Below are 27827 nucleotides of genomic sequence, written 5' to 3'. Positions count from 1 at the left end.
GGAGCGTGTGATGAGCAAGGAGCCTGCGAGGAGCCTGAGAGGAGCGAGGAGCCTGCGAGGAGCCTGTGAGGAGCAAGGAGCCTGCGAGGAGCCTGCGAGGAGCCTGTGAGGAGCAAGGAGCCCGAGAGGAGCCTGAGAGGAGCGAGGAGCTGAAGGCCGGGGTCAGCCATGTGGAGCAGACTGTGACTAACGTGATGTTAAAGATCTCTCTGTGCTGCCGGGGTTTCCTCTTGAAGAAATGAAATCATCTTCCTCTTCTGATCCACTGACAGATGCTCATCTTCCTCTGAAGCTCCAGGGATGTGACACGTGGCTGATGCTCTTCATCTAACACCTCTCACTGACTCATCTCTGGTGTCAGGGAGACGCTGCTATTTTCATACCATGCAGATTTCTCTGTGTTTTTTTTTAGATCACAGCCCAGATGATGATTCAATGCAACAGAAGAAGGTCGACACGATTTGACTGCGTCTGGAGCCCGAAGCCTCGATGTCAGGAACGAGACTCAGTCGCCTCCAGGAACCATCTCTGAGCTGCTGCTTTTTATCAAACCATAAAAAGACTGTTCGCCCAAAAGAGAAGCCAAAATGTGTTGATCGCCTCCTGGTGGCTGGCTGCAGTACAGGTCTTAAACCCCACCTCCTCCATGGTAGTGGATGGGACATGGGATGATTCCAAGTACACAACAAATACATTTAACCAAAAATAAACTAACATTATGCTGACGCCACCTAGTGGCCAGGGCTGTTAAAGCTGCAGTCGTTATTTTCTTTTAAAATCTTTAATAACCTTAAACTTTTTACAGATGTTAGTGTGATATGTTTTAAAGTAATTAAAGTGTTAAAGGTTCTAAACCAAAGTTCAGTTTGTCACCATCCAGATCGGTGACGTCTTATTTTTTTCCGAAACACAAACCACAAACTGTTTTCTCCTTTTTTTAATAATTGCATTTTATTAATTGAAAACAAAAAACAAAAACAAATGCAAATAAAACAAAAAAATAAAAGAGCAAAAAACAAAAAAAAAAAAAGTATCATTACGTAAGACAAGGCGAGAGACATTTAAATAAGAAGAGTTCCACGTTGGTGAGGACAAAGGTGTAGGCGGGTAGATGTGGGGGGGGGGGGCAGGCTGGATTATGTACACGGTTTTCTCACTGCAGGACTGGCAAGCCCCGTAAAGGGAGGGGTTGAGGGGGGGTGGGGGGGGCTCAAAGTAGCAGGTCGGAGACACTGAAAACACCAGAGAGAAAGGCACTATCCAGAGAGAACAAGAAGAACACAAACACAGTAAACAAACACACACACGGGAACAGGAAGTCAACAATCGACGAAAACAAAAGTAAAAAAAAAAAAAAAAAAGGGCTTGACCACACGTTGGACCAAGAAACGAAAGAACAAAAACAAAAAAGGGAAAAAATCTTTTACATTATTTAAGCTGATCTCTCAACTTGGAGCATAAAAGACAATCTCTCAGTTTTCTGGACTGTTGTGCCAGCTGCACATCTGCACTGGTGATTTACACAATGTGATTATCCAAACTCTGCCTCGTCGCTACGTGCACGTGTATCGAGGAGGAGAGCGTCTGCATGCATGTAATGAACGTGTGTGAATACGCATGTTTAACTTCCTGTACACCCCCCACTGCTCTCTCTCTCGCTTCTCTATGACTGAGTATCTACGACGTCACTGCCTCAGTGTGTGTCTCTTTTGTTTTGAAATCCCTTGCGTGGTTGTGTAGTTCACTTCTCAGACCTCGCTTCCCTCATGTTAATGTCTGTGGACGCAGTCGGCTACATTCACTGCCCAGGTAAAAATGGCTGCAATAAATACATTGGCTTTGAAAAGGTGGCTGACCTTTACACAGGGCTTTGTAATACAACAGCGCTTGCAGCATTGTGGCGCCACCTGCTGGTCGCCGCTCGCTTCCCGACAGGGCTCGACTCTTCTAGGTTTCTCCGCATTAACGATGACTTTTTCCTTCTCGTTTGCATTACAGACACACGAGAGAAACCTTTTCCTTCTCAATGGAACTCGTGACCCCCGTACATGTCATGCTGTGTTATCTGAGAGCCCTCAGATAGATTCAGAACAAACAGAAAGGAAACACGGACATCTCAGCATATTCTAGAGCTACTAGGTCTTATCCAGACTAACAGAGGATCGAACATAATTTACAAATGGAAAAAACAAAAAACAATTTGATGAGAGGTAAAACAGACAAACACATACAAATATATAATATATATTCTTAAAAAATGGATTCTCTCTATAGTTGATTTATTTATACAGCCAATGGCTGATGTACAATGCTCACGTGCCAATGAACTTAAACATGGATACTTGCTGTACTGTCGATGGCATCATTTCTTTTATCCTCTTTTCTTTTTTGAACAATTTTTTAAAAACCATTTCCTCTTTTTTATATTTTTATTGACTTTTTTCTTTAAAACAGAGTTAGGATTTATCGGTAGGCATTTCTTTTAGGAGATTAAAACAACATGCGGCAAAGAAGGAGAAGAAGAAGAAAAACACAAAAAAGAAAAAGTCAGAATGTTAAGAAGTAAAGGAGAAGACGGGAGCAGCCGTGGTGGCAGCGGTGGAATCGTTTGGTTATCTTCATGGTCGGTGCAACTAACTCTTTAGTTTCTCCTCATCTTGATTTCTCTCAGCGACGGTTCGATTCCTCGCCTGGGGGGGGGGGGACCTTCTCAGCACAAGTAAAAGCTGATTTTGCTCCGCTGCCACCGACACAGCGACGCCCACGTTTAATATCTCTCTCTCTCTCTCTCTCTCTCTTTCTCTCATCGTGGAATGGCCGAGAGGGATGTGGGGTGATGGGGTGGCTGATGAAGAACGATGATGATGATGGTGGTGGGGATGGTTGCCAAGTTGTTGTTGTTGTTGTTTACATGGTCGGACTGTTTACATGTTCCGGTTGACAGGCGTGACGTAGTTGCGGGGGAACATGCCCGTGAGGCCGTGGCAGCCTCCTTTCCACCAGTTGGGGTCGGAGTTGTCCAGGACCTGGATGAAGTCGCCGCGCCGGAAGCCCAGCTCGCCTTCCTCCTGGGGGTCGAAGTCGAAGAGCGCCTGCACGTACGTGGGATGCTGTGAGGAGGAGGAGAGAGGAGAGAGGAGAGGCTGTAGAGCCGGTCGGCAAAGTCACGTTACGAATCAGGACTCAGCAAAAAAAAATAAAAACTCAAGAGACATTCACAACTGATTCATCACTGGGTTATGAGGGAGTGTCAAAGTTCTAAAAAGTTAAATCACTGAAGTCACGTTAGCAGTTTAGCAGAAGTACAGAAAAATGAGTGATTCTGTTAGAACTCGGAGGACGGGTGGAGAACAGGTGGTGGAAGAACCCATTCAGAGCCAGGATGAGTGTCCTCTCCCTCTCTTTAACATGAAAAATGAAATGAGATGAAACTCTGGACGAGCAGCTGCTGATTCTTCTCTCATTGTTTATTTGAAGCTTTAACAGCATCACAATCAAAATGTCTCAATTCAAAACCTGTTGAATCCATCTGGCGAATTCGTTCTGAACAAATCAGACGTTTAATGTTTCCCCCTGATCATTTGCTCTTCAACCAATTTATGACAGAGTGCATTGTGGGGAGCGGCACTCAGTGTAATGAGAGACTTCAACCGACAACATTAACACAATAGAATTATGTGGTGAGGCTGAAACCAACAAGCTGCAGCATCGAGAGCTTCACTCCCCCACAGCCGACAGAGACGAGGGGGGGGGGAGGGGGAGGGTGTACGTTTTTGCTGAGTCACAGTTTATCACTCTGTCATGAGTCCTCATCGCTCTGCTCTTACCTGGGGGACCTGCTCTAATTCTCGCAGGAAGATTTGCTGATTGCGGGAGACGGAGGTGGTGCGGTGGTACTCCACCAGCTCGTTGAGGGAGTTGAACTTCACCACCCACAGGAAGTACTTTCCAGCTCCGTCACGCAGGACCTTGAAGTGCTGGACGTCATTTCCAAACCTGCGGAAGAGGAGAGGAAAACTGTGAGGTTGGGGCGGGGGGATTTCCAACGGCATTTAGAGAAGACAGTTTCGAGAAATGAAGACATGTAATTCAGATCCTTCACATGAAACCTGCTGTGACCTGATGATGTGATTGTCGAGGTCAGAATGGAGTCGTGTTAAAATAAGAGGACATGATCTCTGCACGTGGCTGATCCCCAACTCAGAGTGATAACTGCCTGACACTGGCCACCAGGGGGCAGCACCGAGGCTCCCCGAGAAAAGGGGGAAGTGGCTGTGAAGTATGGAAACTTATTAACCTGAGCAGCTCTGAGGAGACGCCCCTCTGATGAACGAGGAGTAACGGTGAGTTGTATTTATAGAGAACAGGGTGAGTGTGAATCTTACTTCACGGAGAGAGAGAAGTCCCCCGGTGCACTCTCGCTCTCTCTGATGAGGAAGGCCCCGTCGTGCCTCTGTTTGTTGAGCATCTCCTCTGCTTTGGCTCGAGGAATCTTCCCGAAGAACCACCTGGAGGACGAAACACCACAGGTCAGAGGTCAGAGGTGACGTGGCTCAAACCGCGCAGGCTACAGAGTCATTATAATCGTCTTAAGTAACATAACAAATACACATTCAAGTGAATAGAAACATGTGGAAATGGAGCACTGAGTAGTTTCCTAGAACTATATAAATTATTGAAATATAACAAAGGTGTCAATGCAGGTTATCATTTTATTATTATCAGTGTAGATAGATAGATGGATACTTTATTAATGAAGAAGTCCAGCCCAGCATGAATTGAGCAAAGGCAACATACACCTTTGACTAAGTTAACACCCACAATCACACACACACAACCACAGACACACTCCTCTGAGCATGTCACACTAACTGAAGGTCTGTGGAGGGGGGGGGGGGGTGATAAAGAAGCTTCATTCAACAAGCGTAAAACTGAAAACATACAAAGAAACAAGACGAATACAAATATCTCTAAGTTGACGCCGGTGCCGATGTGAAGGGAACAAAAACATGTGATTTTCGAATCATCCTATTTCCTGTCCTACGCCCTGCTGCTCTACCCAGGCCCCCCCCCCCCTCGCCTAAAAGTTCTGAAACTTTACTGTTGATCTAAACGAAATAAGTACGTTAACCTGTGAGAACGCAGTTTCAAATAAGTTTTAAAACTCACCTAACGAGTCATAATCCACTTGAAAACATACAGGAAACGACAGAGACTGTACCTTCACCCAAACAAAACACTGCAGACATTTCTAAAGTTCTTAAATCGAATCTAACGGATCTGTTAACCTTCCATGAACTCTCCAGGACGTCAGGAGAACAAGCTGCACTGACCCTCCACAAACCAGGAAGTAGACAAGGTCAATAAATAATAACAGTGTTCTCCATCTTTTATTCTACAGAGCATCAAATAAAGAAAAGCATTAAAACTTCAATGTCTACTTTATAATCACCTTTGCGATGGCACCTGTGTATTTTTAGCTGGAGGTGTGCAGCTCCTACGTCACAGAGCGAGACCCGGACAGAGGGAACGAGCGAGCGGCATGAAGATGGACAGAGGGAGGAAGAGGCGAATGGGAGACAAAGCCAGTAAAAGCTCTTTACTTGTGTAAATAATTAAAAAGTACAGTCAGCCAAAAGATGACATCCAGGCTCTTTGACACGTAGGTGAAAATCAATAATGAAATGGTCAACTCTCCTAATCCGTGTGGGGTCTGAGCCCAGAAACACAGCTGAGCTGCGCCCTGAGTCTCCTCATCTAGAAGTGATAGTGCAGCAAATTAATGGAGCCCAGGAAATGACAGGAATATCATTCTCTCTCTCTCTCTCTCTCTCACACTCTCACAATCTCACAATCCCTGGGATGTGAAAGCTCCAGGGCTTCTTCCACACTACGGAGATTTGTTAGAAAATGCATCAGCTCTGCTACAGATCCTGGTGTTGTGTGGTTTAATTCAGCATTTTACCAACAACCCAACGCTTCCAGTCCCTTTGGACAGAGATCGTTGTAGTTTGAAAACACTGCTCTCAAAACGTAGTGGTGTGGGAGTGGCCTTATTCTGATTGTAACACAAAGTAACGCATCAGCAACAAAACCACAGCTACTGGTGGGCTGTGGATCTGTGCACACACAGAAAGCTCTTGGACTGTGAGGAGGGCAGGGTTGTATTGTGCCCACAGCTGTCTGTGTGTGTGTGTGTGTGTGTGTGTGTGTGTGTGTGTGTGTGTGTGTGTGTGTCTGCTGGCCTGTGTGTGTGTGTGTGTGTGTCTGCTGGCCTGTGTGGGCGCCGGGAGACACTTCATTGTCACCACATCGGGGGACAAAGGCAAACTCCTGCCACATCATCACCATTTCCAGTGGTTCTAGTTTTGTTCAAGTCCACATTTAACAGCAAACCCACGTTCTCTCTCGTTCTGACACAAGTTAGAAACCCCACGTGTTGCATCACAGTGAATCAGAGAAGTGCAGCAGATTCTTCTCCTGCACCAACTGACTCACATCGCACTGAGAAGTGGGCGGGGACAGCGAGGCCATCGGAGCAGAACAGGAGACGTTAGGAAACCTCTCCTGGATCAGGCCAAAGTGGGATTTGGCCTGAATGCAATTTGGAAAACTCTTCAGAGACATGAAGATTCGCAGCTCGACAGGTTTTAACCTTTAACTCCGTCGACATGTTCACCAGAAAGTAAACAATCAAAAAGACAGGAGGTGTTAGACTACTTCCTTTACCTTCGATTACCTTTTTTCAAACAGGGTGCAGTCATATTTTATATCAGAATCATGTGTTTAAACTCATCACTGGTATTTGTAAGGTAATGCTCTGCTTAGTGTGAGGTTAAATAAAGCCCCTTAAGAGATCTGCTTGTTTTTCTCATGTAGACATTTCATCCTCAAACGCACGATAACGTATCTGTCCCAACCCGTCCAAGAGGAAACTAGCTGATCACAGACCTGTGCAGTGTAAACCAGTGACTGCTTACAAATAGCACAATACATAGTCCTACTAACTTCAATAAAGATCTTAGCCTTGTTTCTTTGGAAATTCCTGAGAAGATTGAAAATTTAAAATGTTTTAAACTCCACGTTTCAGTGAAATTGGTTCAGTGTTTTTTGCGGTAATGAAGACATTGAAGGTAATAAGTGTTGGCACTTCTCTTCTGCATGTTTATTAACTCATAGAAACACTGCATTAAGTATTCAAAGTGCTGATAACGTTATATAAAGGCTGTTAACACCCTTGAGAAGCTACACGATGAGACTGATGATGTGAGACGCAGCTGGATATCGATTCCACTATTAACACGTGAGCATTATCGCCACACACAAAGGGCAGTTATAAAAAAAGAAAAATCAACAGCAGTAAAGACGCTATAAGAAAAAAGACCCGAGCACAATGACCCTCTGAAGCTCCACAGCTCTGATGCACGGAGGTCAATATTCAATTAAGAGCAAGAGGCCTCGAGCACATTAATAAAGAGAGAGCTAATCTGGCACCGAGCGCAGGGCCAGAGGTAATGTCCTCTAAGGATTCTGTGAGGCGTTGTCTAAAGTGGTTTAACACACACAGACACACACACACACACAGACACACACAGAGGCCAGGGCACTGCAGGCATATATGGGTGAAACAGGACAGTAGTAGTTTAACCCAATTCACCTGAGAAACTGATGGTTTATGTGTGGACGATTTTGACATTTATTCATTCAGTTGTATTTATAATTATCTTATTAATGTAAATATAAGTGTTGGAAACCTACAGCACTTTAAATATCTCCTTGTTTCGCTTTATCAGGGGAAGTTTATTTTTATTTGGCACACACAATTTCACAAATACATAACTCCACTTGTTGTAACATGCATGTGTAATACTCACGGATGGGCTTTCATCTCTATGTAATTCTTGGGGATGAAGCCGTCTTTTCCGTTTAGCTCGGCCTTGTACCAGTTCTGATCACACTCTTCATTTAATACCTGGTGTTGACAGAGAGGAGAGGGAAGTTGTTCAGGTTAGTGCCACGTAACAAACATTAACAATGGAAAAGCAAGCGCACACTCCTAAATATAGCCTTTACGACAATCAATTTAATTTCCTGTGACTTCAGAAGGTGTTTGTTGGAGAACTGCCGAGCAAATATTGAGTAACTCCACCACCGACGGCAGAGGAGGCAAATAGAACCTGAAACAACGGGCAGTACTTCAGAAGATGAGATGAGATTCTAACTGATTTAAAGAACAGTTGTGTGTTTGTGTGTGAGGTGTGTAGCATCAGGCCTCAGTGACACAGCTGTGACTCATGTCTGACAGCTACTGAAGGTGCGGGGGGGGGGGGGGGGGGCAGTGGTGCGTCCATGTGTGTCCAAGTCAATATTAAAATTATATGTGTGCTGGTAAATGTGAAGGAAATCAACCTTCACGCTACAGCAGCCGCAGAAACAGTTCTCATGAGTTTGGTTTGTTTAAAAAGAAATGTTCCCCTCAAGTGAACGTGGGGTCATTGATGCCGTGTTTGGGTTTTTAGAAGCCATTAGTACGTTATGTAATATATATTTATATTACAACACCTTAATAGGTTTGTTTCTTAAAAGCAAAACACAGCAGATTCAGATAAAGGGACAATAGTGAGGATATTTAAACTGCTTTTCCTAACAGGGCTGCACAAGCTGTAAAAATCAAGGTTGCACTTCTGCTTTTCAGCAGCAACTTGTCTTATTCAGAGGAAAATCCAGCCACAGCTCTGACTCATCCTCAACCGGGCTTTTTATAACACACTGGAAGAAGCAGCTGAGGGTTATTTGATAACTTTTATCCAACACCGATCAGCAGATTGTATAAAAGTCTAAAGCGCGAAAGGAAAGGATTTGAGAAACACAAAACTTTTGATGCGTGTCCAACTAAAACGGGTTTTTTCTTTATATCCGTCTTTTTTCTAAATCACATTATTTCTGTTGCTTCGCTCCACTGCTCTTCCTAAATTCATAATTTCCCCCCCACCCAACCCGAGACAGCTGTCCCCCGTGTGCAGTCGGCCAGCTGTCCTCTAACCCAACACAAGACTTGGACCGAAACACCTAAATAGGGGCGGGGGTGTGAGTGCCTGTGTACAGTGAGTAACAGAGTGGACTTGCAGATATTGGGGTAAACTGTGGTTCACATAGACGGGAAGAGTCAGACAGGGTTTGTGTGTTTTCAAGAGTCAATGCAGCGCTGTCAGAGCCAAGACTCAGACAAAGGGCCTGAGCCTCTGGGCTGTGTGTTGACACACCAGACCGACCTTTAAGAGCCGAGGCTTTCACAGGGACACTGTTTCAACATTGTGTGGCCTTGTGGCCGGCGGGCGGCCGACATGCGAGGCTCTGTCAGCTCACGGTCTGATGATGGCACGACACGAAAGTTCAGGGCATCAGAGATATTAAAATTCATCCTTCTGGGACCAAGAATGTTTGTGGTAAATATTGTGGCTACACAAGCTATTGTTCAAGATTTGTCAAGGAAAGATATGCTGCTTGTATAAAGTCATTTTTTCAACTAAGTCATCCACACAGCTGTTGAGACATCTCACTCAAAAGCCACAAATTACAGCTTCATGGTGGAGCCAGAGGAAACATCAGGTGATCGTCTGAATCAGGAGATGTCATGCTCATTCTCATTCAGAGCAACATGATGCTCGAATAGATGAAAAGGTCAAAGGGGGGGGGGGGGGGGGGGGCAAACGAGTCAAAAACAATAATATTGAGCCGCTCGGCAATGTTGCATTTACCTTTTTCCCAACATGCTACAGAAACCACAGCAAAACCTGTGAGGGCCAATGGGAGTGTTCAGTATTAATACTGTGAACTTTAATAGTACTCCTCTTTGCAGTACCTAACAAAACATGAGCACACGCTCCATATCTTGTACTTTGTGACGCATCCAAGCGTTTGTGTTCACTCTCAGTCGTCGTGCTCTGACACTAAGTACTGACTCACAGGGAATCTAATTTTGAGACGCTAAAAACAACGCCCTGGGCTCCGAGTCATGAGCAACATGTGACGCTGCGAGTGACTGATGTGCTCGATCCATGTGGGCTTGAGTGAAACAGATTCGAGGAACCGGGCTCACAGCACAGCGGGCCGGCCCCCGGGCTGCGAGCGGTGCTGAGTGGAAGGAAAAGAGGTGTCGTGTAAAGTTAGTCAGTGAGAAAGTAGAAACCACATTTTATCACATATACACAAACAAACAAGACGGGAGCACGCCTGGGACAGAGAGCAGTGAACACTGGAGGAGAACAAGATGTGTGTATTAGGTGGAGAGTTGTCGAGAAGTCAGGGAGACAATTGTTCATCCCCACATGTTGGCAAGAGGCCACTCCATCCAACCCCCCCCCCCCCCCCCAAAAAAAAGCACTCTCCATTGAAATAGTAATATCTTAACGGCCTAATCGTTAACACCCTGAAAAAGATCGGCCTTACACTGATTCACACCGTCCACATTTAACTGATGTCAGTAATAAAAAGCCCGGCTCTCCTCAGCAGTGACAGAATGTGTCTGGCAGCTCGACGTGCCTCCAGCAACCTGAAATAATTGCCCAGTCTACAAGCGAAGTTAATAATAGAGCCCAGCAGGTGCCGCGATATACAGTTCGCCTGAGATTCATACAGTTTGCTAAGAAGCTTAAAGGGGACATATGATGCCCATTTCACCACAGTTGATATGGTTCCTTGGGGTCTTAATGAAATGTCTGAAACATATTTTGGTCAAAATACCACAAGGATCATTTACAACAGCACCTTTTTACCCTGTCTAAAACATCCCTCCTCAGATTGACCCGTTTTGGGTGCCCCGCCCCCCCTCACCCCCGGTCAGCCTGGCTGCGAGAGCCCCAGCTCCCCAGCGCAGCCCTGCAGTGGGAGCAGTGGGAGCTTGAGCTGGTGCAGCAGCAGCATCCTTCCACACTGTTGAGTCAACGTTTAGGTGTCTCAGGGGTCAGTTGTTTATGCGGCCACATGTCTGACGGCTAGCAGCAGCGAGCTAACGCTAGTCTGGCTCAACAAGCCCGGTTAGCTCGCGAGCTAACGCTAGCCGGGGGAGCCCCTAGGGAGCTAGCCTGGCTCCTTAGGGGCTCGCGAGCTCGTCCAAGGCCATGTAGTGAGACTCCCTACATGGGCATGGTGTGACTGACGTTTATTTAGGTCGTAATACCATTCAACGCACTCTAGCGTATCGTTTCTGGAATAGAGGAAATCGAGGGAATTGTTTTTTTCCAGATTTTTTGGGACGGTAGACCAGATACCCACATTAACATGTAGAAGCACTACAAAAGTGGAATTTTCATAATATGTCCCCTTTAAGTGAATTCTTTCAGGAGATTCACAAACAGACCACACACTGTATAAACATAACAATACTACTGACCCTATTATTATAATATTTTGATGACGTTTACACAAGTTGCTTCTTGTAACATGAGACAAAGCAAAGTCTGAAGGGACATCCCTCTTGTTTACACTCTGACTCAGGATGTGCAACATGGTGCTTTTGGTAACTGTCGTATTTTGATGTCGCTAAATGATGTGAAAACTCCAGAAGCGCGTTGTGACTGGGAAGTAAACAATCTGCATGTCAGGATTACATAAACATGAACCTTCATCCCAGTGCACGATAACGCTCAGCTGACAGCCAAATGGAGCTAATCGGGGTGTCAGATGTTGTGTTGTTTACTTTTGTTGTTGTTGGCCGACAACTCCGATGACAACAAGACAAAGTGTTGCTAAAAACATGTCGTCGTCTTCTACACAAAACAGAACTTGTGACCAAAGCTCAAGTTGTCTTAGAGAGTTGATGATAAACCACATCATGAATCACACTGATGTGAATAAAACACACAGCTTTGTCTCTCGCTCCATCATGAAACCACAACTATGTGACCAGACATGTTTGCACTGTTGTGGTGCAGCAGCTTGACGTTTCCTCCTGGACGCTGTGTGATGTGAACAGCAGTGAAGCAGCCGTTCAGCTCGTGTGCGACTCAAACGACACGATACACAATGTTGGTTTAATCCACAGGAAAAAGGTGAGTGTGAAAACAAGGACTCACACTCTATAACTCTATAACTATTACTTGGATCCGAGCTGTCTCTAGGCAAGCGGTGGAGTGTCCGTGTCGGGGGGGAACAGTTTCCCTTCGTTTCTGGTGTTTGAACAAAGCTAAGCTAACCGGCTGCAGCCTCATGTTTGCCGTACAGAAATGAAACTGCTGTTGATCTTCTCACCAAACTGCAATAAGTGAGTCAGTGTATTTCCCAGAATGTAAAACATTTGCTTTGAGTCGACTTCTATTTCTTCTGATGAGACTGAAACCTGTGACACGTCGTCTTTTCAAGCTCTGACACATTTGTTCAGCTTGTTGTAAAAGATAAACACCGTCGACCCGGATATTAAAACAGTGACTCTCACCAAGAAAGTGTTCATACATCACATTAAGTGTTCGCTTTATGTGCTCAGAGCGACATTTTAACTCGCTTACGTCTGACGACTCTCAAAGTGAAAGAGTGGCAGCTCGTGAGGAAAAGCAGAAATAAAATATTTGCTTGGCTGGCAGTTTTTTTCCTTTTTTAAACCAAACAGAAGAGGAGACAACCGCAGCTTTGTGTGAGACTGAGCTCTGTCCCTTTGTTCCCAGCTGAGCCAGCATTGTGCTGCTGCACTTCTGTGGATGACAGACATTCCCCCCCTCACTCCCTCTCATTTTATTTTGTCTTTTTAATCTGATTGAGCCACAATAGTTGTAAGAGTTGGTATTTGAGAGGCTAAGGTTCAGGCCGTGGATTATCTCCTCCACAGCTGCCACTGCAGACAGCCTCCCCCCCCTTCTTTCACTTTCACACACACTAAAATATTAGACAAAGCACTTCCACTCCACAAACCCGTGTGTAACGCTCAACATGTGTAGATGTCACGGACATGTTTATTTATTCGGCGCATCTCTATTAAAACCCACAGAATTACACAACATCTTGAGTTTCCACGTCAGTAATAATCTTCCCAGGCTGCGTTGTCTTCCCACTGGAGATTTATTTAATCACATGTGGAGAAACCGATGCGACATAATAGGATTTCTCTTCTTTCTACTGACACGGAATGAAAAGTCAAGAAGGCGACTTGCATCCTACAATCATGTAAAAAGATTTGTTATTTAGATGGACCGACATTATGACTAAAGGAGGGAGGTTGCTGTAAGCGTGTGACCTGTAGTGATGGGTCAGTAGAGGACGTGTGTGGGCTAAATATCTGAATTAATACTGAGACCAAAGCAGAGCAAACACAGATTAATTTGGACAGATTAAATTAAAATCCCTAATTTCCTATTCCTGTCAGTTCACCCTAAATGTCACGTAGTAAATCCTAAATTGAAAGAAATAACCATTCTCACAATGTGATAACATTGAAGGGTACAAACGGCTGCTTCTTAACACAAGATGGAGTTGGAAAGTGAAGTCCAGTGAGAGGCAGTAGGGGCAGTAAAAGCAAGATGCTAAATAAACCACATGTCTGCACGGTCCACACGGGATTGTAATAAATCAGCAGCAGGGATTACCCTGGAGTGTGAGTTAATCTCAGCGTGCAGCCAGTCAGCCAGATATAAAGATAGACGAGCTAAAGCTTCATCAGACCCTCCGAGGCTTGTTGGCGCTGCCATTTTTAATAAACTTGCTCGAGCTCCTTTCAGCCCGTTTGCTCTGCAGGTGGAAATCGTGACAACATTAAAACGCTGCTTGGTTTTCTAATCGGATCACAGAAAACGGTCAATTACAAGAGTGTTTACCTGGGAAATGAGAAAATTCAAAAGAGTCCATGCAAATATGAAACAGTCACAGAATGACGCCGCAGATCTTTACTTCTTAACCAAAAACATGGTTTGTTACATAATACAAACCCCAGTTCCCCAGAATCGGACTGATTGAGTAAGGTCGTGGTTTCTGGTAAGTGAATAACATATCTGCTAAATCCTATTTCCCCTCCGTTCATGTGCAGACACTGACTAGAGAAGATGAGGAACTATTCATATATATAAGAAGAAGTCCGATAAAGTCAAGTCCTAAACAAGAGATGTTAGCAGACAATACAGGGGTATCAGGCGGGACTGGATCCAAGTACATGCCTGACCACATGTGTGTGTGAGACAGTACCAACTGTGTGGCTTTCCAGCAGGAATGGAATTTGAGGCCTGGTATTTTGACATGCAGGCAGCTGGGGGTGAACCACGCTGAGGCACCAGATCTTACACAGAGGAGACACTGATCCCCCCCCCCCCCCAGGACAGTACACAGACGATCAGGTCTTTGGAGTAAGTGGGTGATGCTGGTGCTAAAAACCCTCATCGTGTTTTCACAAAGGATAAATAATTACATTAGTCCAGACCAGGGCTGAGGAGCCACTGGCATTTGGGTCGTTCACGTGACAGTTTGATACGAGGTGCTATGAAAAGGTGAAGATATGTTCGAGCAGGTTGTTTTTAAAACCAGCTGCAAGTACAATCATCATCACTATCACCTGACATCAGACGTCCAGCCAAGGAGGAGCAGTTCCAGGAATCACATTAGAGAGGTTAGTGAGACGTGTTCAATAATTTAGTATTACCCCTGAAGGATGGCATTAAAAATGGAAATAGCCCTTTATGGGGGAAAGGTTCCAAACCCTGCTCAGGATGGAAGATGTGGAGAGAGACAGATTTAAATATCACAGCAGGTTCTTGCAGTGAGAGGAGTCTAAGACCCAGACAAGCCCTTTTTTTGCTTTGTTTAGAATAACAGTGTTAGAAAAACCCATAAAAGCCGTTAAAACGAGTTTGACCTCTTTAGCTCCCAGCAGGGAGGCTGCAGACTTACATGGGGACGGGTCAGAGCCACGCGTGCCACCCTGGTGCTGAAACACAGATTACACTGGATTCTGGCAAATAAAAAGCTTATAACGTTCGTCTAATTAAAATATCGCTGGAGGCCATTAGCACGAGGGGAATCTCCTTTCTGTAGCACGTGGAGCAGCGATTGTATCTTCAAAACAAACAAACACAACACCTCCCATCCAGGGAATAAAGTCACAACACGTTGGACAACCGGCAAAAGAAACAACTTCCCCACAACTGGAGACACAATATACTTGAACCATACCATCAGTTTAAACAAGTCTGATATTGATTTAATAATTGGAAGTCGAGGGACCATTTTTAATTAAACACACTAAACTATTTGATACCGATGCCTATGATTTGTTTTTTCTTCCCTTTTAGTTCCGACCCAAAATATATATTTTTAAATAATTTGAATTCTGCTGAATAGGCTGATCGTATAAAGAGTAACCCAGAGCGGGGGGAGGTTGCATGAAGTCTCCAACAGTCTTTGGATTAATGTGTCCAGGAATCAAAAGTCAGTGGGGGGGGGGGGGGACAATAATGCAGCGGGCAAACTCTAACAGTGGAATTTGATAACTGATATGGAAGGATAAGTTTGGCTTAGGCCCGGCTCCTCTCAACATCAGTTTGACTCAGGTAGCTGGGGAGAGGAGGGGTGTGTGTGTGCGTGTGCGTGTGCGTGTGCGTGTGTGTGTGTGTGTGTGTGTGGGGGGGGGGTGCTCCTCTCTGACATGATGCTGTTGTTTATCACAGCTGGAATTCTCAGCACAGTTTACGTTGGCACTACCTTCAGCTTAAAATACGACAATCTGCTGTGCAGTAAACAGATGTGGCAGCTTAGAAAAGTGTGTGTGTGTGTGTGTATTTAGGAATAACTCTTGAAGTGATATGTAGGATTGAGGAGATGATTGTTGCCGAGCTTCAACAGCTGCTGTTGGAGAAGCGAACATCCTCCGCTGGCAAACTACAAAAAGGCAGTGTCAGCCAAAGGTTGAGGATCAATCACGTCACGGAACATTGATCGTTAGAGCCGTATCAATCGTGTATTTTTAATTTTGGGACCATCTTTCACTCTTATGCTGAGCTGAGTGGGGGCTAGAGAGCAGAGAGAAGGAAGCCACCAGAGAGAGAATGATAACTTTTGGTTTAAATACAGCTGTCAGTGTCTTTGTGGCACATCAGGAGGGATGAGAAGGAGTGAGGCCTAATTACAGCGCTCTGACTCACACTCTTACACCACAGAGAGTTGGAGCAGTGAGAAAAGAAGCAGATGGAGCTGGAGAGGAGGTAAAAAAATAAATAAGATTCAAACAGTGACAGAAGCTGCGAGAGAGGGAAGGAAGGAGGGAGAGAGCAGAGGAAGAAGACAGTGGACCACTGAAGAATCACAATCCTTGTGATCAGCTTAGGAAAACTCCTCAAGGGCAAATAATACAAAATGAGGGCATCTCTTTTTCAGAGCAGCCAAACTCGCAATGTTTTATTCTGCAGCGTGCACCGTCCTCCATCTGCGGTAGCTCTCTAACTGAATGCCTTTTTGTGATGCCCCATCAAACCACAGAAAGGGAAAGCTGTCTTTTTATTCCCATGCAGCAAAACTTCTTCTTCTTTGTTCCCATAACATGTACCTGCAGCTAAAATATTGTTTTTATTGTAAAGAAACCACCACAGCTAATGGTGGTGGTTTTGCTGGTTGTTTTTGAACGTGAGAGACACACAACCGGGACATAGTTAGTCTGAGGGACATCTATTGAGATGTTTATGTCCACGTGTGGCGATCAAAGACACAGATTTTCCTAATTCCTGCTCCAGACAGCTGAAGATGACATGAGCTGCACAATTCGCCTGCAGTTAATTTCAGAATTAGAGTGTGTGTATGGGGCCTGCATCCGTCTACAGGGGCACTTACCACTGCAACACAAGCTCATAGCTTGTGATAAATCTGTATCATGGCTGATAATCAAAATCTCTATTCTAACCAGAACCTCGCTGCTGAGCTCTGTGCTGCCCTAAAAAACAAACTCTGTTGTGTCTACAGGCTCAAAAATGCAATTGGATAAGAGGCTAGACTATGATGATCAATACGTCCATTAATAGTCTGTGATATAACATCTACAGGCTGTTCCTGAGCAAAGACACTCACTGGATCTGGCAACATGTGAGCAAGCAAGGAGCAGAAATAGAGGGAGCGAGAGAGGATCCATTTAAGAGAGCAGCTTTCAGCCCCAGCTCCAGCACGGGCGTGAGTGCTGACACATTAAACCTTGCCCAGCTGGGCAGCTATTAGCCCAGAGTGGGTAGTTGCTGGGACGAATCAGTGTCAGCCAGCTAGGCCTGCTGCCATATGTCGACTTGGAACGTTTTCTTAGAATTCATAGATGTAAAAATAAGCCAACAACGAGAGGGGAGAAAGGCCAGAATGGTCACTGCAAACACACGTCTCTCCATTACTAAGCTGAGGCAATATTTGCAGTTCCATCTTCCACTGGCGCTGCAAACAACACGCCTGCAGGTGACCACGTCTGCTCCTCTGAAGAAGACCACCAGCATCCTCTCAGCTCCCACACTGGTTTGGCTACTAGTGTTTTACTGAGGAGAATCAATATGAGAGCTCAGTAAAGTGTAAACATGAAAAGCAACACCAGTACGATTGGAATATGAGCTCAGGTATAGTATAGACCTCTGTTTGGAGGGATGGCCGTAGTGGTGCTTCCATACAAGGTTAGTAATGTGATTAGCACTTCGAAAGCAGATAGGGTTGCAGTCGTTGTGTTTAGAAATCACATTCTGAAACACAATTAAGTGTGTTTCTTTGTCCTTTAGCTATATTCTATAACAAGTCCCTAGAAAAAAGTTGTTTCCTTAGATTAACAATGTCACACAGTTTTAATTACACAAGGACGACGAGAGAGGAGAAGAAATAAAGAGCCGGAACACTTATCTGAGCGTCCTCCCCGGAGATTCAGCTTTTAATTAGAAATCAGCCTGTTCCTATGCAAATGTGAAGCGAACACACGCAGCCTCTTGGACTCCAGTGAGATCCTACGAGGCCTTTGGCAGCGTGAGTAGGGTGAGTCGCAACTTTATCAAAGAAGTGAACGATGAGCAGCCTAGCAGCGATTTATTGCCCCCCCCCCACACACACACACCAGCATTCATCTTGTACGGTTGCTTCACAGAGCCGGCCAAGGAATCCACAAGAAAACCACAGCTGACTGGAAACTCGAGCGTTTGGGAAGGAAAGGAATCAAAAAGCTGGATTCGGTCCCTAATGGCGGCTTATGAGTTTGTTGGGATTTAAGATGTTCAAGCGTCACAAGGAAGCGCCGATACAACTCTTCAGTGGTCAAGTGGACGGGGGAAGGGAAATCAATACGTAAGCACTAATAGGCAATGAGGGAGCCATTAATCACAGGAGGGTGGTGGACCTTCAGAGGAAGTGTTAGAGTAACGAGGCTCAAAGCTCTCTCCTCTTCTACAACACGACCCAGAGAGAAGCACAAGAAGACGTCTGTCACAAGCAGAGTCTAAAGAAAAAAGGATGCATGGATTTCTAAATGTCTGTGTCACAACGGTCTGTGCATTTCTGTGTAACGTCAGTGCTGTGGACATTTGTGGGCAACTCTGATTCGAACATAATCGAGTCAAGATTCCCGCTAAGGATCGTTGTTTCAGTGACTTTCAACTGCTGCTCACTTTACACCTTTACAATAAACACTAGTTATTAGGACCTGAACACTACTGTAGTTATACTTTGTGTTTGGCTTTAGAGTTCATGAGACACTGATGTCAATATGTGCACACGAAGTTCAACACCAGGACATCAGGGTTCAAGAGTCTGGAACGACTCAGATTCATGATGCGAAATAATCGATTAATAACTTAACACATGTGATTGTCAGTTTGTGTGTGAGGAGCGACAGAGATGGGGCAGACACACACATAACACACTTCATTATTGCAGAAGAAGCTACGCCCCCTTTAGACAGGAACATATGAATTCACACGCGTTTTATACAGATCAGCTCTAAGTGTGAGTGATTAGAAGAGAGCAGAGAAGTAGAACCTCAGCAGAATGAAACCCTAGATTCCGACCACTGTTATAAACTGACTGTTGTCTGATTTATGAATTGAAAACCTTACTTTGTAAATTACAGCACACTAATAACAGTCTAAAATACGTTACAGCACAACTCATGAGGGGGGTGAAGATGCACAGTGATGAAAATCGTATATAGAAATTAAATTCTTTGATGTGTTGATTATCGTTTCCTCATCTAATCGCACACCCCTGAATCGGAGTCGAGTCGTGAGGTGCTCAGAGATTCCCACCCCTCGCTGCGGTGTGGTAGATGCACAGTGTGCGAGTTGCTGGAGTTTGCAGTGGAGACACAGGAAGTTGCCGGGGGTTGGAAGACACGTCGAACAGGATGTGAAAACAGCTACGCTGTGGCGTTAATGTATGCACACACACACACACACACACACAAACATACACTGACACACTAATACTGGTTCAGACCAGACAAACGTACTGCAGAATTTAAGCCCAGTTTGACTGTGGGCCTCCATTAGCTGGAGGTAGTGTGAACTTCTACAAGTTCCTTCTCAATGAAAAATACTTTCTTCACATTCAGGTGAAAAGCGCGTCTGAACCGAGGACATTTATTTTGGAAAAATGCCTGAAAATGGTCGTTTATCATTCTGTAGCTTTCAATTTCTGACACTCATTGGCCGGGCCTTCTAAAATCTCACAAGCTGAATGGTAACTACTTAGAGACTCTTTCAAATGTACAGTGATTCTTTGTTTTTATCTCCGAGATATAATTTTTCATTTCTCACTGTAATAACAGCTGACATTTATTGTGAGCGGCCATTTGCCTGACATAATGAACAGTGAGTGGCTTAATGTTCCCCCAGTGAAGCCCTGTCTAACACTGATCTATTGTAAAGCTCCGTCACTTTGGCTTTAGCTTTTCTTTGTGGTTTATATCCGCAGTATAACGTTGATACAGTGAACAGGACTTGAGCAGAGTTCAAATAGGAAAAACACTTTGAATCTGGAGACAACAGTTTGCAGAAGTGACGAAGTGGAAAGGCAGATCTTACGCCAAGCTCTGTGGTCAGAGTTCAAAGATCTGCTGATGGGAGCTTATTCTGCCGGCTAGCAGGGCCGCTAATCTTTATTTATTCAAGGAGGAAATGAGAACAAGTGCACAGGACAATGACCACGGTGGACTGTGGCCTCCACACGCCTGCTGCTTCGCCTCCAGATCTGTGCACAGACACAGTGGCACAGTCTGGGCTGGTCCTCGCAGTCATGTGAACGGACTGAAGCAGCAGAAAGAGAAAATATAGAAATAGCTCTGAAAACAGCTGATTTGATTATATAACTGGTCCAACAACGATGAGGTCTGTAACAGGCCTGTTTAGATATAGCTGGTTGATTTGGATTAAATCTGAAACCTTACACCAGCTCTTGTGACATGGTCATTGTGTATTTGAGGCTGCGGATATGATGAATGATGATGGTTCAGCCCTTATTGATTTTTATACTGTCATCCTTGTCTATTTAATGCTACAATCACAGATTCTAAGTATGCACATGCCTCAGATTCTAAAAACAAACCAACACCAAACCCACAACTTCAAAACTGAGCACAGAATACAGGTACTTTTAAATGTCAAACGGCTAATCTGTCTCTGGTTTCAGATCATGAGAGAAGTTGAGACGGTTGAACTTCTTGGAAACTGGCTGTAAAGATAAAACAGGAAGGTGGTGGCAGCTCTGTGTGCGATAAACAGATAAGGAGCCAAAAGCAACGTGTGTAATAAAAGTTGTAAGTTAATTATAACAGCAGAGACGCCGCATTAAACTTGAATGGCTCCGACGTGCTCAGCGTCTGTCGTATGACGGAGGACTGGAGGGAGGTTACAAAGTGACGGAGCGCTGTGCTGCTCAGGAGCTGCCACACGAGACCTACATGTTGTGTGTGAGACTCAGGGCTGCAAATTAGAGGGGAGCCTTGTCTGGTCAACCAGCTGTGAGTCACAGAATCTGCGTGGAACCGGATTACTGAACGTCTCAGTGACAGTAGACGATATGGGATCTTTTGACTGATGCGGATCACGGGCCCGCGTCTCACTTCAGGGCCCGTGTCCTTCAGAGGCTGCATTTGAAGACTGTCTGTGTCACAATGGCAGAACTAGACTGTCCCATCCCAGGACTCATTGTGGATCTGGAGAACGCACGTTTGTTTGAGTGAGTTGAACTAAATCTAACAGCCGACTGTGCGTGTTAAAAGTCCAAGGGGCATTAATACGTTCTCGTTGTGTCCAACTGCAGCTCTGTTGCTTTGCGCCTGCGGTAAGGGGGGGGGGACAAGTGGATGACACAAATCAGGCAGACAGTCTCCTTTCCTTTCGGTATTCCCAGTCTACATGTCTTACGCTGGCTGCCTCCTTCACGTGCCGCATGGACCACATCCTCTGAAGGAGGTGGCCCCCTTCTTCGGGACAAGGCTAAAGTAAAACAATCAATAATGCAAATAGAGATAGTAGAAATCAAAAAGGAAATTCTCCAGTAGATCACAAGATGTGACATTGCATTTCCTTTAATAATGATTAAAAAAGTTATTTCCATTTCCTTACTGGCAGACTTTTAGATAAATGATTAAATAAAAAGGCCTCTTCCTGAAGGCAGTAGCTTTGTGGCAATAAGCCAGAGCTGCCTAACATTTGGCCTTGAACACAGTGAATTCTATTGAGTCTCTCAGACTTAAACTAAATGTACTGCTAACGCTGATCACACTTCCTACATAGTCTCATAAAAGGTCCTGACCACACTGGCTTCCCTTCATCTGCATTCACCCAATGAATAATCATCCCCCGTGCAGTTCACATTCACAAGCGTGATGATGATATCGTGAATACAATCAGTAAAACAGATCAGCCTGTATGTCGACAGCAGCAGAGCCACCATCTCCCACTGATACTGGAACCAGTGAGAAGTTAAGGATGCTACAAACAAGTGGAGCCTGAACACAAGCCGGCTCTCTCATGAGAGGGAGCCTTTGTCCCGGGAGCGGAGCTGCTTAGTATTAGTATCAGCAGACAGATAGCACTGGTGATGGAGGCTGAAGAAGCCACAAGAAAACACACTGCACCTCAGGGAGCTGCTTCTTTACACGTACTTCTCTAAATACTCGTTTGCAGCATGTTGTTCGGCCCAGGGTAAAGAAACGTGTACATCGAAGACAAACGGAAACTGTGCCAACAGATTTTGAGCATGCTATTATTCATGGTGCTGTTGCCAACTAAGAGAACAGTTGGTTGTGTTACGGGATGTCTTACATAACCAAATATTCCAGTGGTATACAAAGCAGAATGCAAAGAACAAAGAGAGAGAGACAGAGAGAGAGAGAGATGTTGTACTTTTATTTCTTGTTTCTTTTGAAATAATTAAACAAGGCAAAGACTTCTGCAGAGTCACAGCCGACACCAGACAAACCACAGCCAGACTTTGTGTAATTGGTATCTGACTATGCATGAGATCATTTTCATTTCTTTCGAAACCAGGATGTTGTAATTTTTTTACAAAAATGTATCACAATAATGATTTTGCGCTACTAAGTTGCTGCAAATTGATCGTTTACTTGGCGACTTCCTGGCGATAACTTAAATAACTGTTACCCAGCAAACCAATAGACTTTCAACTAAAAGCTATTAGTCAAAGTTAAAATAACATCGAGCGGGGTTCATCCTGTGTAGCAGGAGGTTTCAGTAAATGACACGAGCTTGTTCCATCCTGTTTCTCAGAAATTACCTGAGGCGGAAACATTCAGACTGGAGACTAATGTACAAGCACAGCAAAGAGGAATAAAAGAGGAGAACGGGATAAAGAGGATGAAAGAAGGGGGGGAGGGGGGGGGGGGGTCTCTGACAAGCATCGTGCTACTTCAGTCTAAAAGACTGAACTGCTCCTATGGGCAAGGCAGCCAACAAATGACTCAGATGAAATGTGGACGGCGCTTGAGGCAACACTGGTGCAGGCTTTTCTTTCCACATTTCAAATTCAGATTCTCTGGGCAGAAATAACCTGCAAAGCATTTCACTGGCTTTGGTCAAGTACATTGGGCATAGAGACATTACATCATCATCTCATTGTGAAGTCACTTGGTGGAGAAGGGGTGGGCACCAGAGAGAACTGTCTGTTAACCTGGTATGAGCTTGGGTTTGAGGTGGATTACAGACCCTGTTCAGATCTGTATCTACATCCGTCTGTGGTGAGCCCGTCATAGGTGGACAGCTCTGAGTCGTGAGGTAGCCACGTTCTTATAACAGTGTCAATGTGTCCTGGGCCATTTACGAAGGACGGCCTACTCAGCTGACGTCCTCTGACCCGCTTCACTAGGTCCCATACATTGAATTATCTATGGCCACTGCCACATTATTGATTGACTGGCTAAATACAATATCCTCTGGTCTGATGTCATCATTCTTTCTTTGAATACAGAGCAGGGAAATTAAATTAGATCACAACTCGTCACTGGAGTCGCATTTTAACGTCAAGTTTGATTGACAGACTGATTTTGATTTTTTTTTACTTCCGGCCTTGACGCAATGTAGATCTTCACACATATGACTGAATATGAAAAATGAAGAGGAAATAATAATGTTTCACATTACACCATCCTCAGGTTTTCGATGCCACCTGACACATGCTCTGCAGAACAGAGCTAGAAACTAAAAGCATTTTGCAAGGACGGAAAAAAATTGAGAGCAACAATATGCAAAAATAAGGGGAACTGAGAATTTTTTGATTTAGACGACGCAGAGCATTTCTCAAAATAAAATGTTCAGTTAAATAGAAATTGCACAGGCACAGCTCGTCTCTAATGACGTCAATTAACGGAGGGAGGGGGAGGGGGGGGGCTGTGGTATTTCCCATTAACATGGAGGCTGGAACTCTCTAGAAGCTAGAGATCTTTCCATCAAGAGATCTGGCCACTGGAATCAGGGGGAGAGTACAGTACTTACTTTTCTCATATGCAAATTTAATAAGAACTCACATTTATCTCAGTGTTTCCTGAGCCCACTCTCTCTCTCTCTAGCCCCCCCACTGAGATAAGAAGTATTTTCAAAACTCCCTTCTGAAATCTCTTATTCAGGGAAAATACAGCACTCATCCCCTGACAGAACAGAGCAGCCTACTCGTGCACACACACACGATATTATAAGACAGAATATTAAACATAAAACAGTTGTGCACACTACTCCATTATCAGTATTAATGGAATTTAAGGCATTGCAATAATATACTACTACTACTTTTAAAGTAAAGATATTTAGTCTGATTAATTTTCTAAAAAGATAAGTCTATTTCTTTTTAATACACTCCTGCCTTTACATCCAGCCCTTCACGACTTTGACTCGAAACAGAGGGATTATGACGATTGCATTTAATTCCAAAGAGAGTCATTGTGCAGTGAAAATTGCATTACGTACTTTCTAACTTCTTAGCTTCCTCTTCTGGGTCAGAGAATGACATAAACGCTTTTCGTGCAACAGGAAAGTAAGGCTTTGAATAAGCTTCTCATGCTGGAGGATATATACCAGGGTTTTTCACAGAGAGCACTTTAAATAGTTCATAATGGAACCAAATCCTTACAAAAAACCCAGCAGTGTTTTTGACTCTTAAATCCACGGTGCCTTAGCGTTGCTGAGAGAATTATTTGCTATATTCCAATGGACCCGAGCATTTAGGCCTCATGTCTGTTGTTCAGATGCCTCTATTAATAAACATGTGCACCCTCAAACTATGCAGCAGTGTGTTTTGTTTTTTAAGCCCAATCTGAGCTGAATGGTGTTTTTCTTTTCCTTTCAAATGTGGGTTCAATGTTAAGGGAAGTGTATGATGATTTAAAATACATCTCATTATAAGATATAGTTTTGAACTCGTTGGTGGGGTTTTTTATATTAAAAAGAAGACGGATGTAAGAAATCAAACAGGAAGTAAACTCCAACAGCAAGAATATGTGTTCAAGCACTTCATGCCGTGATGAGTAATACAACCGAGCCCCAACACTGAATACTCAAACAGTCGTCACTTACTTTCAGGACTTCTCCGCGTTTGAAACTAAGCTCGTCTTCTGCGGTGGCTTTGAAATCGTATTTGGCAATGGCCTCCATGGTCGTTTCCACTTGCCGTCAAAACTGTTGGTTGTGGCTGCAGGTTTAAGGAACCGAGTAAAAAATAAAAACACGTATCCAGGCGTCTGTGGCCAGATGCTTCTCTCCGAGTCTCTCCTCCCGTCTATGACCCGCTCCTTTAGGGCTTCGACCTCACATAAAGGTCACAGTATGGCACCTGCAAGAAACAATGTGAAACTCAATCAGAAAAGGTAAAACTGATGGTTAGTTATCTCCATCATGGAGGCCATGTTTTTCTTTACCCCCGTCTGTTAGCCTGATGCTTTGTTTGTGTGTTTATAAGCAGGATTATAGACAACTTAGTGGATGGATGGTGCAGATCAAGCCTCTTTCACCCACGTGTATTAACATTAGGGGTGGGAATTGACAAAAATGTGACGATTCGATAGTATTGCAATATTTGGGCCACGATTCAATATTATTGCGATTCTTAACATATTGCGATACAGCAAGTATTGCGATTCTGCAATATATTGCAATTCCTGTCCCCAATATTATTCAACGGCATTAAAAAAAAATTGGAAAATAAGGCTGCTCTGAACAACATGTCATCTGCACATTAACTGAAGTGCAGTTAAAGGTTGTATTTGTATTTTACAGAATTATTATGTTGTACTTGTTGTCTTCTAGTTTTACGGTGTTTCTACAGCGCTTCGATGTGATGTTTAAATAACAGAATAGATTTTTTACCCCCACCACTAATTAACATGGTGAAATTTTCTACAAAAAATGCAGCAATCTTGTTGAGTGTGGACATCTATGACCAAGTGGAAATTTGGTGTATACAGATCGTGATACAGATTGTGTGTACGAGCTTCTCACACTGGCATCGGCCTACATCACCAAAAACTCTAAAATCTCATTGTTGACATCTCTGCCGGTGTCATCCACGTCTTTTTCATTCTGATATGTTTCTATTCATTTTGTTTTGGTCAGTTTTGCGTCTGTCACCGTTTTCAAAAAGGCAAGTTTATTCTAGGAGGCTGGAAGAAGAAAGAACATCCAGCCCCTTCGGATGATTCCGGGAGATTACCTGTAGTCCAGTGCATGTTTGAGATGCATGTATGAGATGCCATACACGTACTTAATGCTGGATGTATGTGAAAATCAGGTTGTGGCCTGTTGTTGCTGCAGAACCAGGATCAACGATGCCACCAAAGTTCCCAACAAGCAGACTCGGCTCCTGGAGACGTTCCCAGTGAACCCATCAGGTGAAGCAGAGGTAAAACCAGCAGCCATGTTTAACTGGAGCCCAAAGTGACACATTGGCTCAACCTGCCAGTGGCCGAGTTAAATGGATGAAGCTAAGTTATCCCATTAAGTTGTTTGCTAACATGCCACCGTGCTGCAGCTCTGAGGGGTTCACGCTAATACGAGCGGTAAGGCCATTAAACCTGACAGCACAACACAACACAAACACTTCTGATTGTGTGTGTGTGTCTCTAATCGCCACAGCTGGACAGTGTGACCCGTGTTGACAGGGACACACAAACAACCCGCAGCTGTAAACAGAGCTGCTCGCTGACAGGAGGACGGAGAAGAGAGAAAGGGGAAGCTGGGGCTCTGGAACCTGGCGAATTAACTTTACTCACAACGATCCCGTGACCCCGACCCGCTGCTACACCCCCGCATCCGGCGTCTAGCCCCGTTTCCCAGCCCCCAGAACCCGGCTTATGTCACCAATTTCCCCGGGAAGTTGAACGGGGGGAATCGATCCAGCAAACAGACTGCGCCCAGCGTCCTGGAGCGCCGGAGCTAGCATAGTTGCTAACAGCTAACAATAACTGCGATGGGGGACTGCGACTATTAAACTTCACCCGCAGATTAGGTGCCGACAGCCGGGTGGGACGATGACACCTCCGGGAGCCGGGGGCCCACTTTAAAAAGTCTCGCCGGATGTGTGGGGCCGCCTGCGGCCTGCTAGCTAGCTTCACGCCGCCGAACGCGAAAGGGAAGAAAACACCTTTTTTTTCCTCGTAGCGCGAGCTGCTGCGTGGCTAGCGCGGTTAGCCCGCAAGCTAGCTCCGGCTGCTGTTCCAGGAGCAGCACAACTTTTTTTGCGTGAAAGCGAGACGGGAACTCACCGCTCGAGCCGTTCCGTGTGTCCGCGGCCCCCGTTGCGACCGGAAAACCCCCTCTGGCGTGGCGATCCGCTCCCTGTGTCCCCCGGAGAGGCGGCTGACGGTGTCGGTCTGGTGTCGCTTCCACCCATAGACTGTATATATACCGTCCGAGGAGCCTGGAGGTAGCTGCGAGCTGACTGCGACGTTTGTTTCCGCTTCCTCCCACAGCAGCGTCCGCCTCGTAGGGAGGGAGGGTCCGTTCCGTGAGTGGAGCGGCCCCCTGTCTGTCAAACACACTGCTGTCACCGACTCACCTAATAACCTAATCATCTAATCATCTAATCATATATTCATCTTATTATCGAATCATCTATTCATCCGTTCATCAATTCATCCATTCATCAATTCACCCATTTATCCACTCATGTGAGTCGAGCTGCCCCCTGTCAGTCAAACACACTGCTGTCATCCAATCATCCGTTCATCTAATCTTATTTACCGTAAAATTAGAAGACAACAAGTACAACATAATCATTTTGTAAAAAGACAAATACAACTGTTAAAATAGTAAGTAAAAGTAAAAGACAAATACCTAAACATCAGTTAAACAAACACATATCCACGTGACACAAGTTTGACGTGTCACGTGTCAATGTGTCCTCTC

At 44.7% G+C, this 27827-nt stretch overlaps 1 protein-coding gene across 4 annotated transcripts; it reads right to left on the bottom strand.

The window, feature by feature from the left end:
• Positions 1-924: 924 nt before the first annotated feature.
• grb2b (growth factor receptor-bound protein 2b) lies at positions 925-27365 on the bottom strand. 4 transcript variants are annotated; one of them, XM_062408415.1, is made up of 7 exons: positions 27185-27365; positions 25002-25257; positions 7875-7972; positions 5453-5497; positions 4386-4508; positions 3828-3996; positions 925-3143 (listed from the first exon to the last, which is right to left on the bottom strand). In XM_062408415.1, the coding sequence occupies exons 2-7, from the start codon at positions 25077-25079 to the stop codon at positions 2925-2927; spliced, it is 732 nt and encodes a 243-aa protein (XP_062264399.1). In that variant the 5' UTR covers positions 25080-25257; positions 27185-27365; the 3' UTR covers positions 925-2924. The 4 variants fall into 4 exon arrangements, with proteins under 4 accessions (XP_062264399.1, XP_062264400.1, XP_062264401.1 ...); XM_062408416.1 differs by having other exon boundaries at positions 925-3110; positions 27185-27364; XM_062408417.1 differs by lacking the exon at positions 5453-5497 and having other exon boundaries at positions 27185-27363.
• Between the last annotated feature and the right edge of the window lie 462 nt (positions 27366-27827).

Source organism: Platichthys flesus, chromosome 16 (genome assembly GCF_949316205.1).
Source record: "Platichthys flesus chromosome 16, fPlaFle2.1, whole genome shotgun sequence".
In the NCBI taxonomy this organism is placed as follows: domain Eukaryota; kingdom Metazoa; phylum Chordata; class Actinopteri; order Pleuronectiformes; family Pleuronectidae; genus Platichthys; species Platichthys flesus.
This window is presented reverse-complemented; position numbering and strand designations above follow the sequence as displayed.

Excerpts from the sequence above, each read along its gene's own strand:
- grb2b (XM_062408415.1), bottom strand. The coding sequence starts at position 25,079 with ATGGAGGCCATTGCCAAATACGATTTCAAAGCCACCGCAGAAGACGAG. Across the intron at positions 5,498-7,874 it reads ATAGAGATGAAAGCCCATCC|GAGCTGCACACCTCCAGCTA; the intron begins GTGAGTATTACA and ends TCTGTGACGTAG. Across the intron at positions 3,997-4,385 it reads GACTTCTCTCTCTCCGTGAA|GTTTGGAAATGACGTCCAGC; the intron begins GTAAGATTCACA and ends CCTCTTCCGCAG.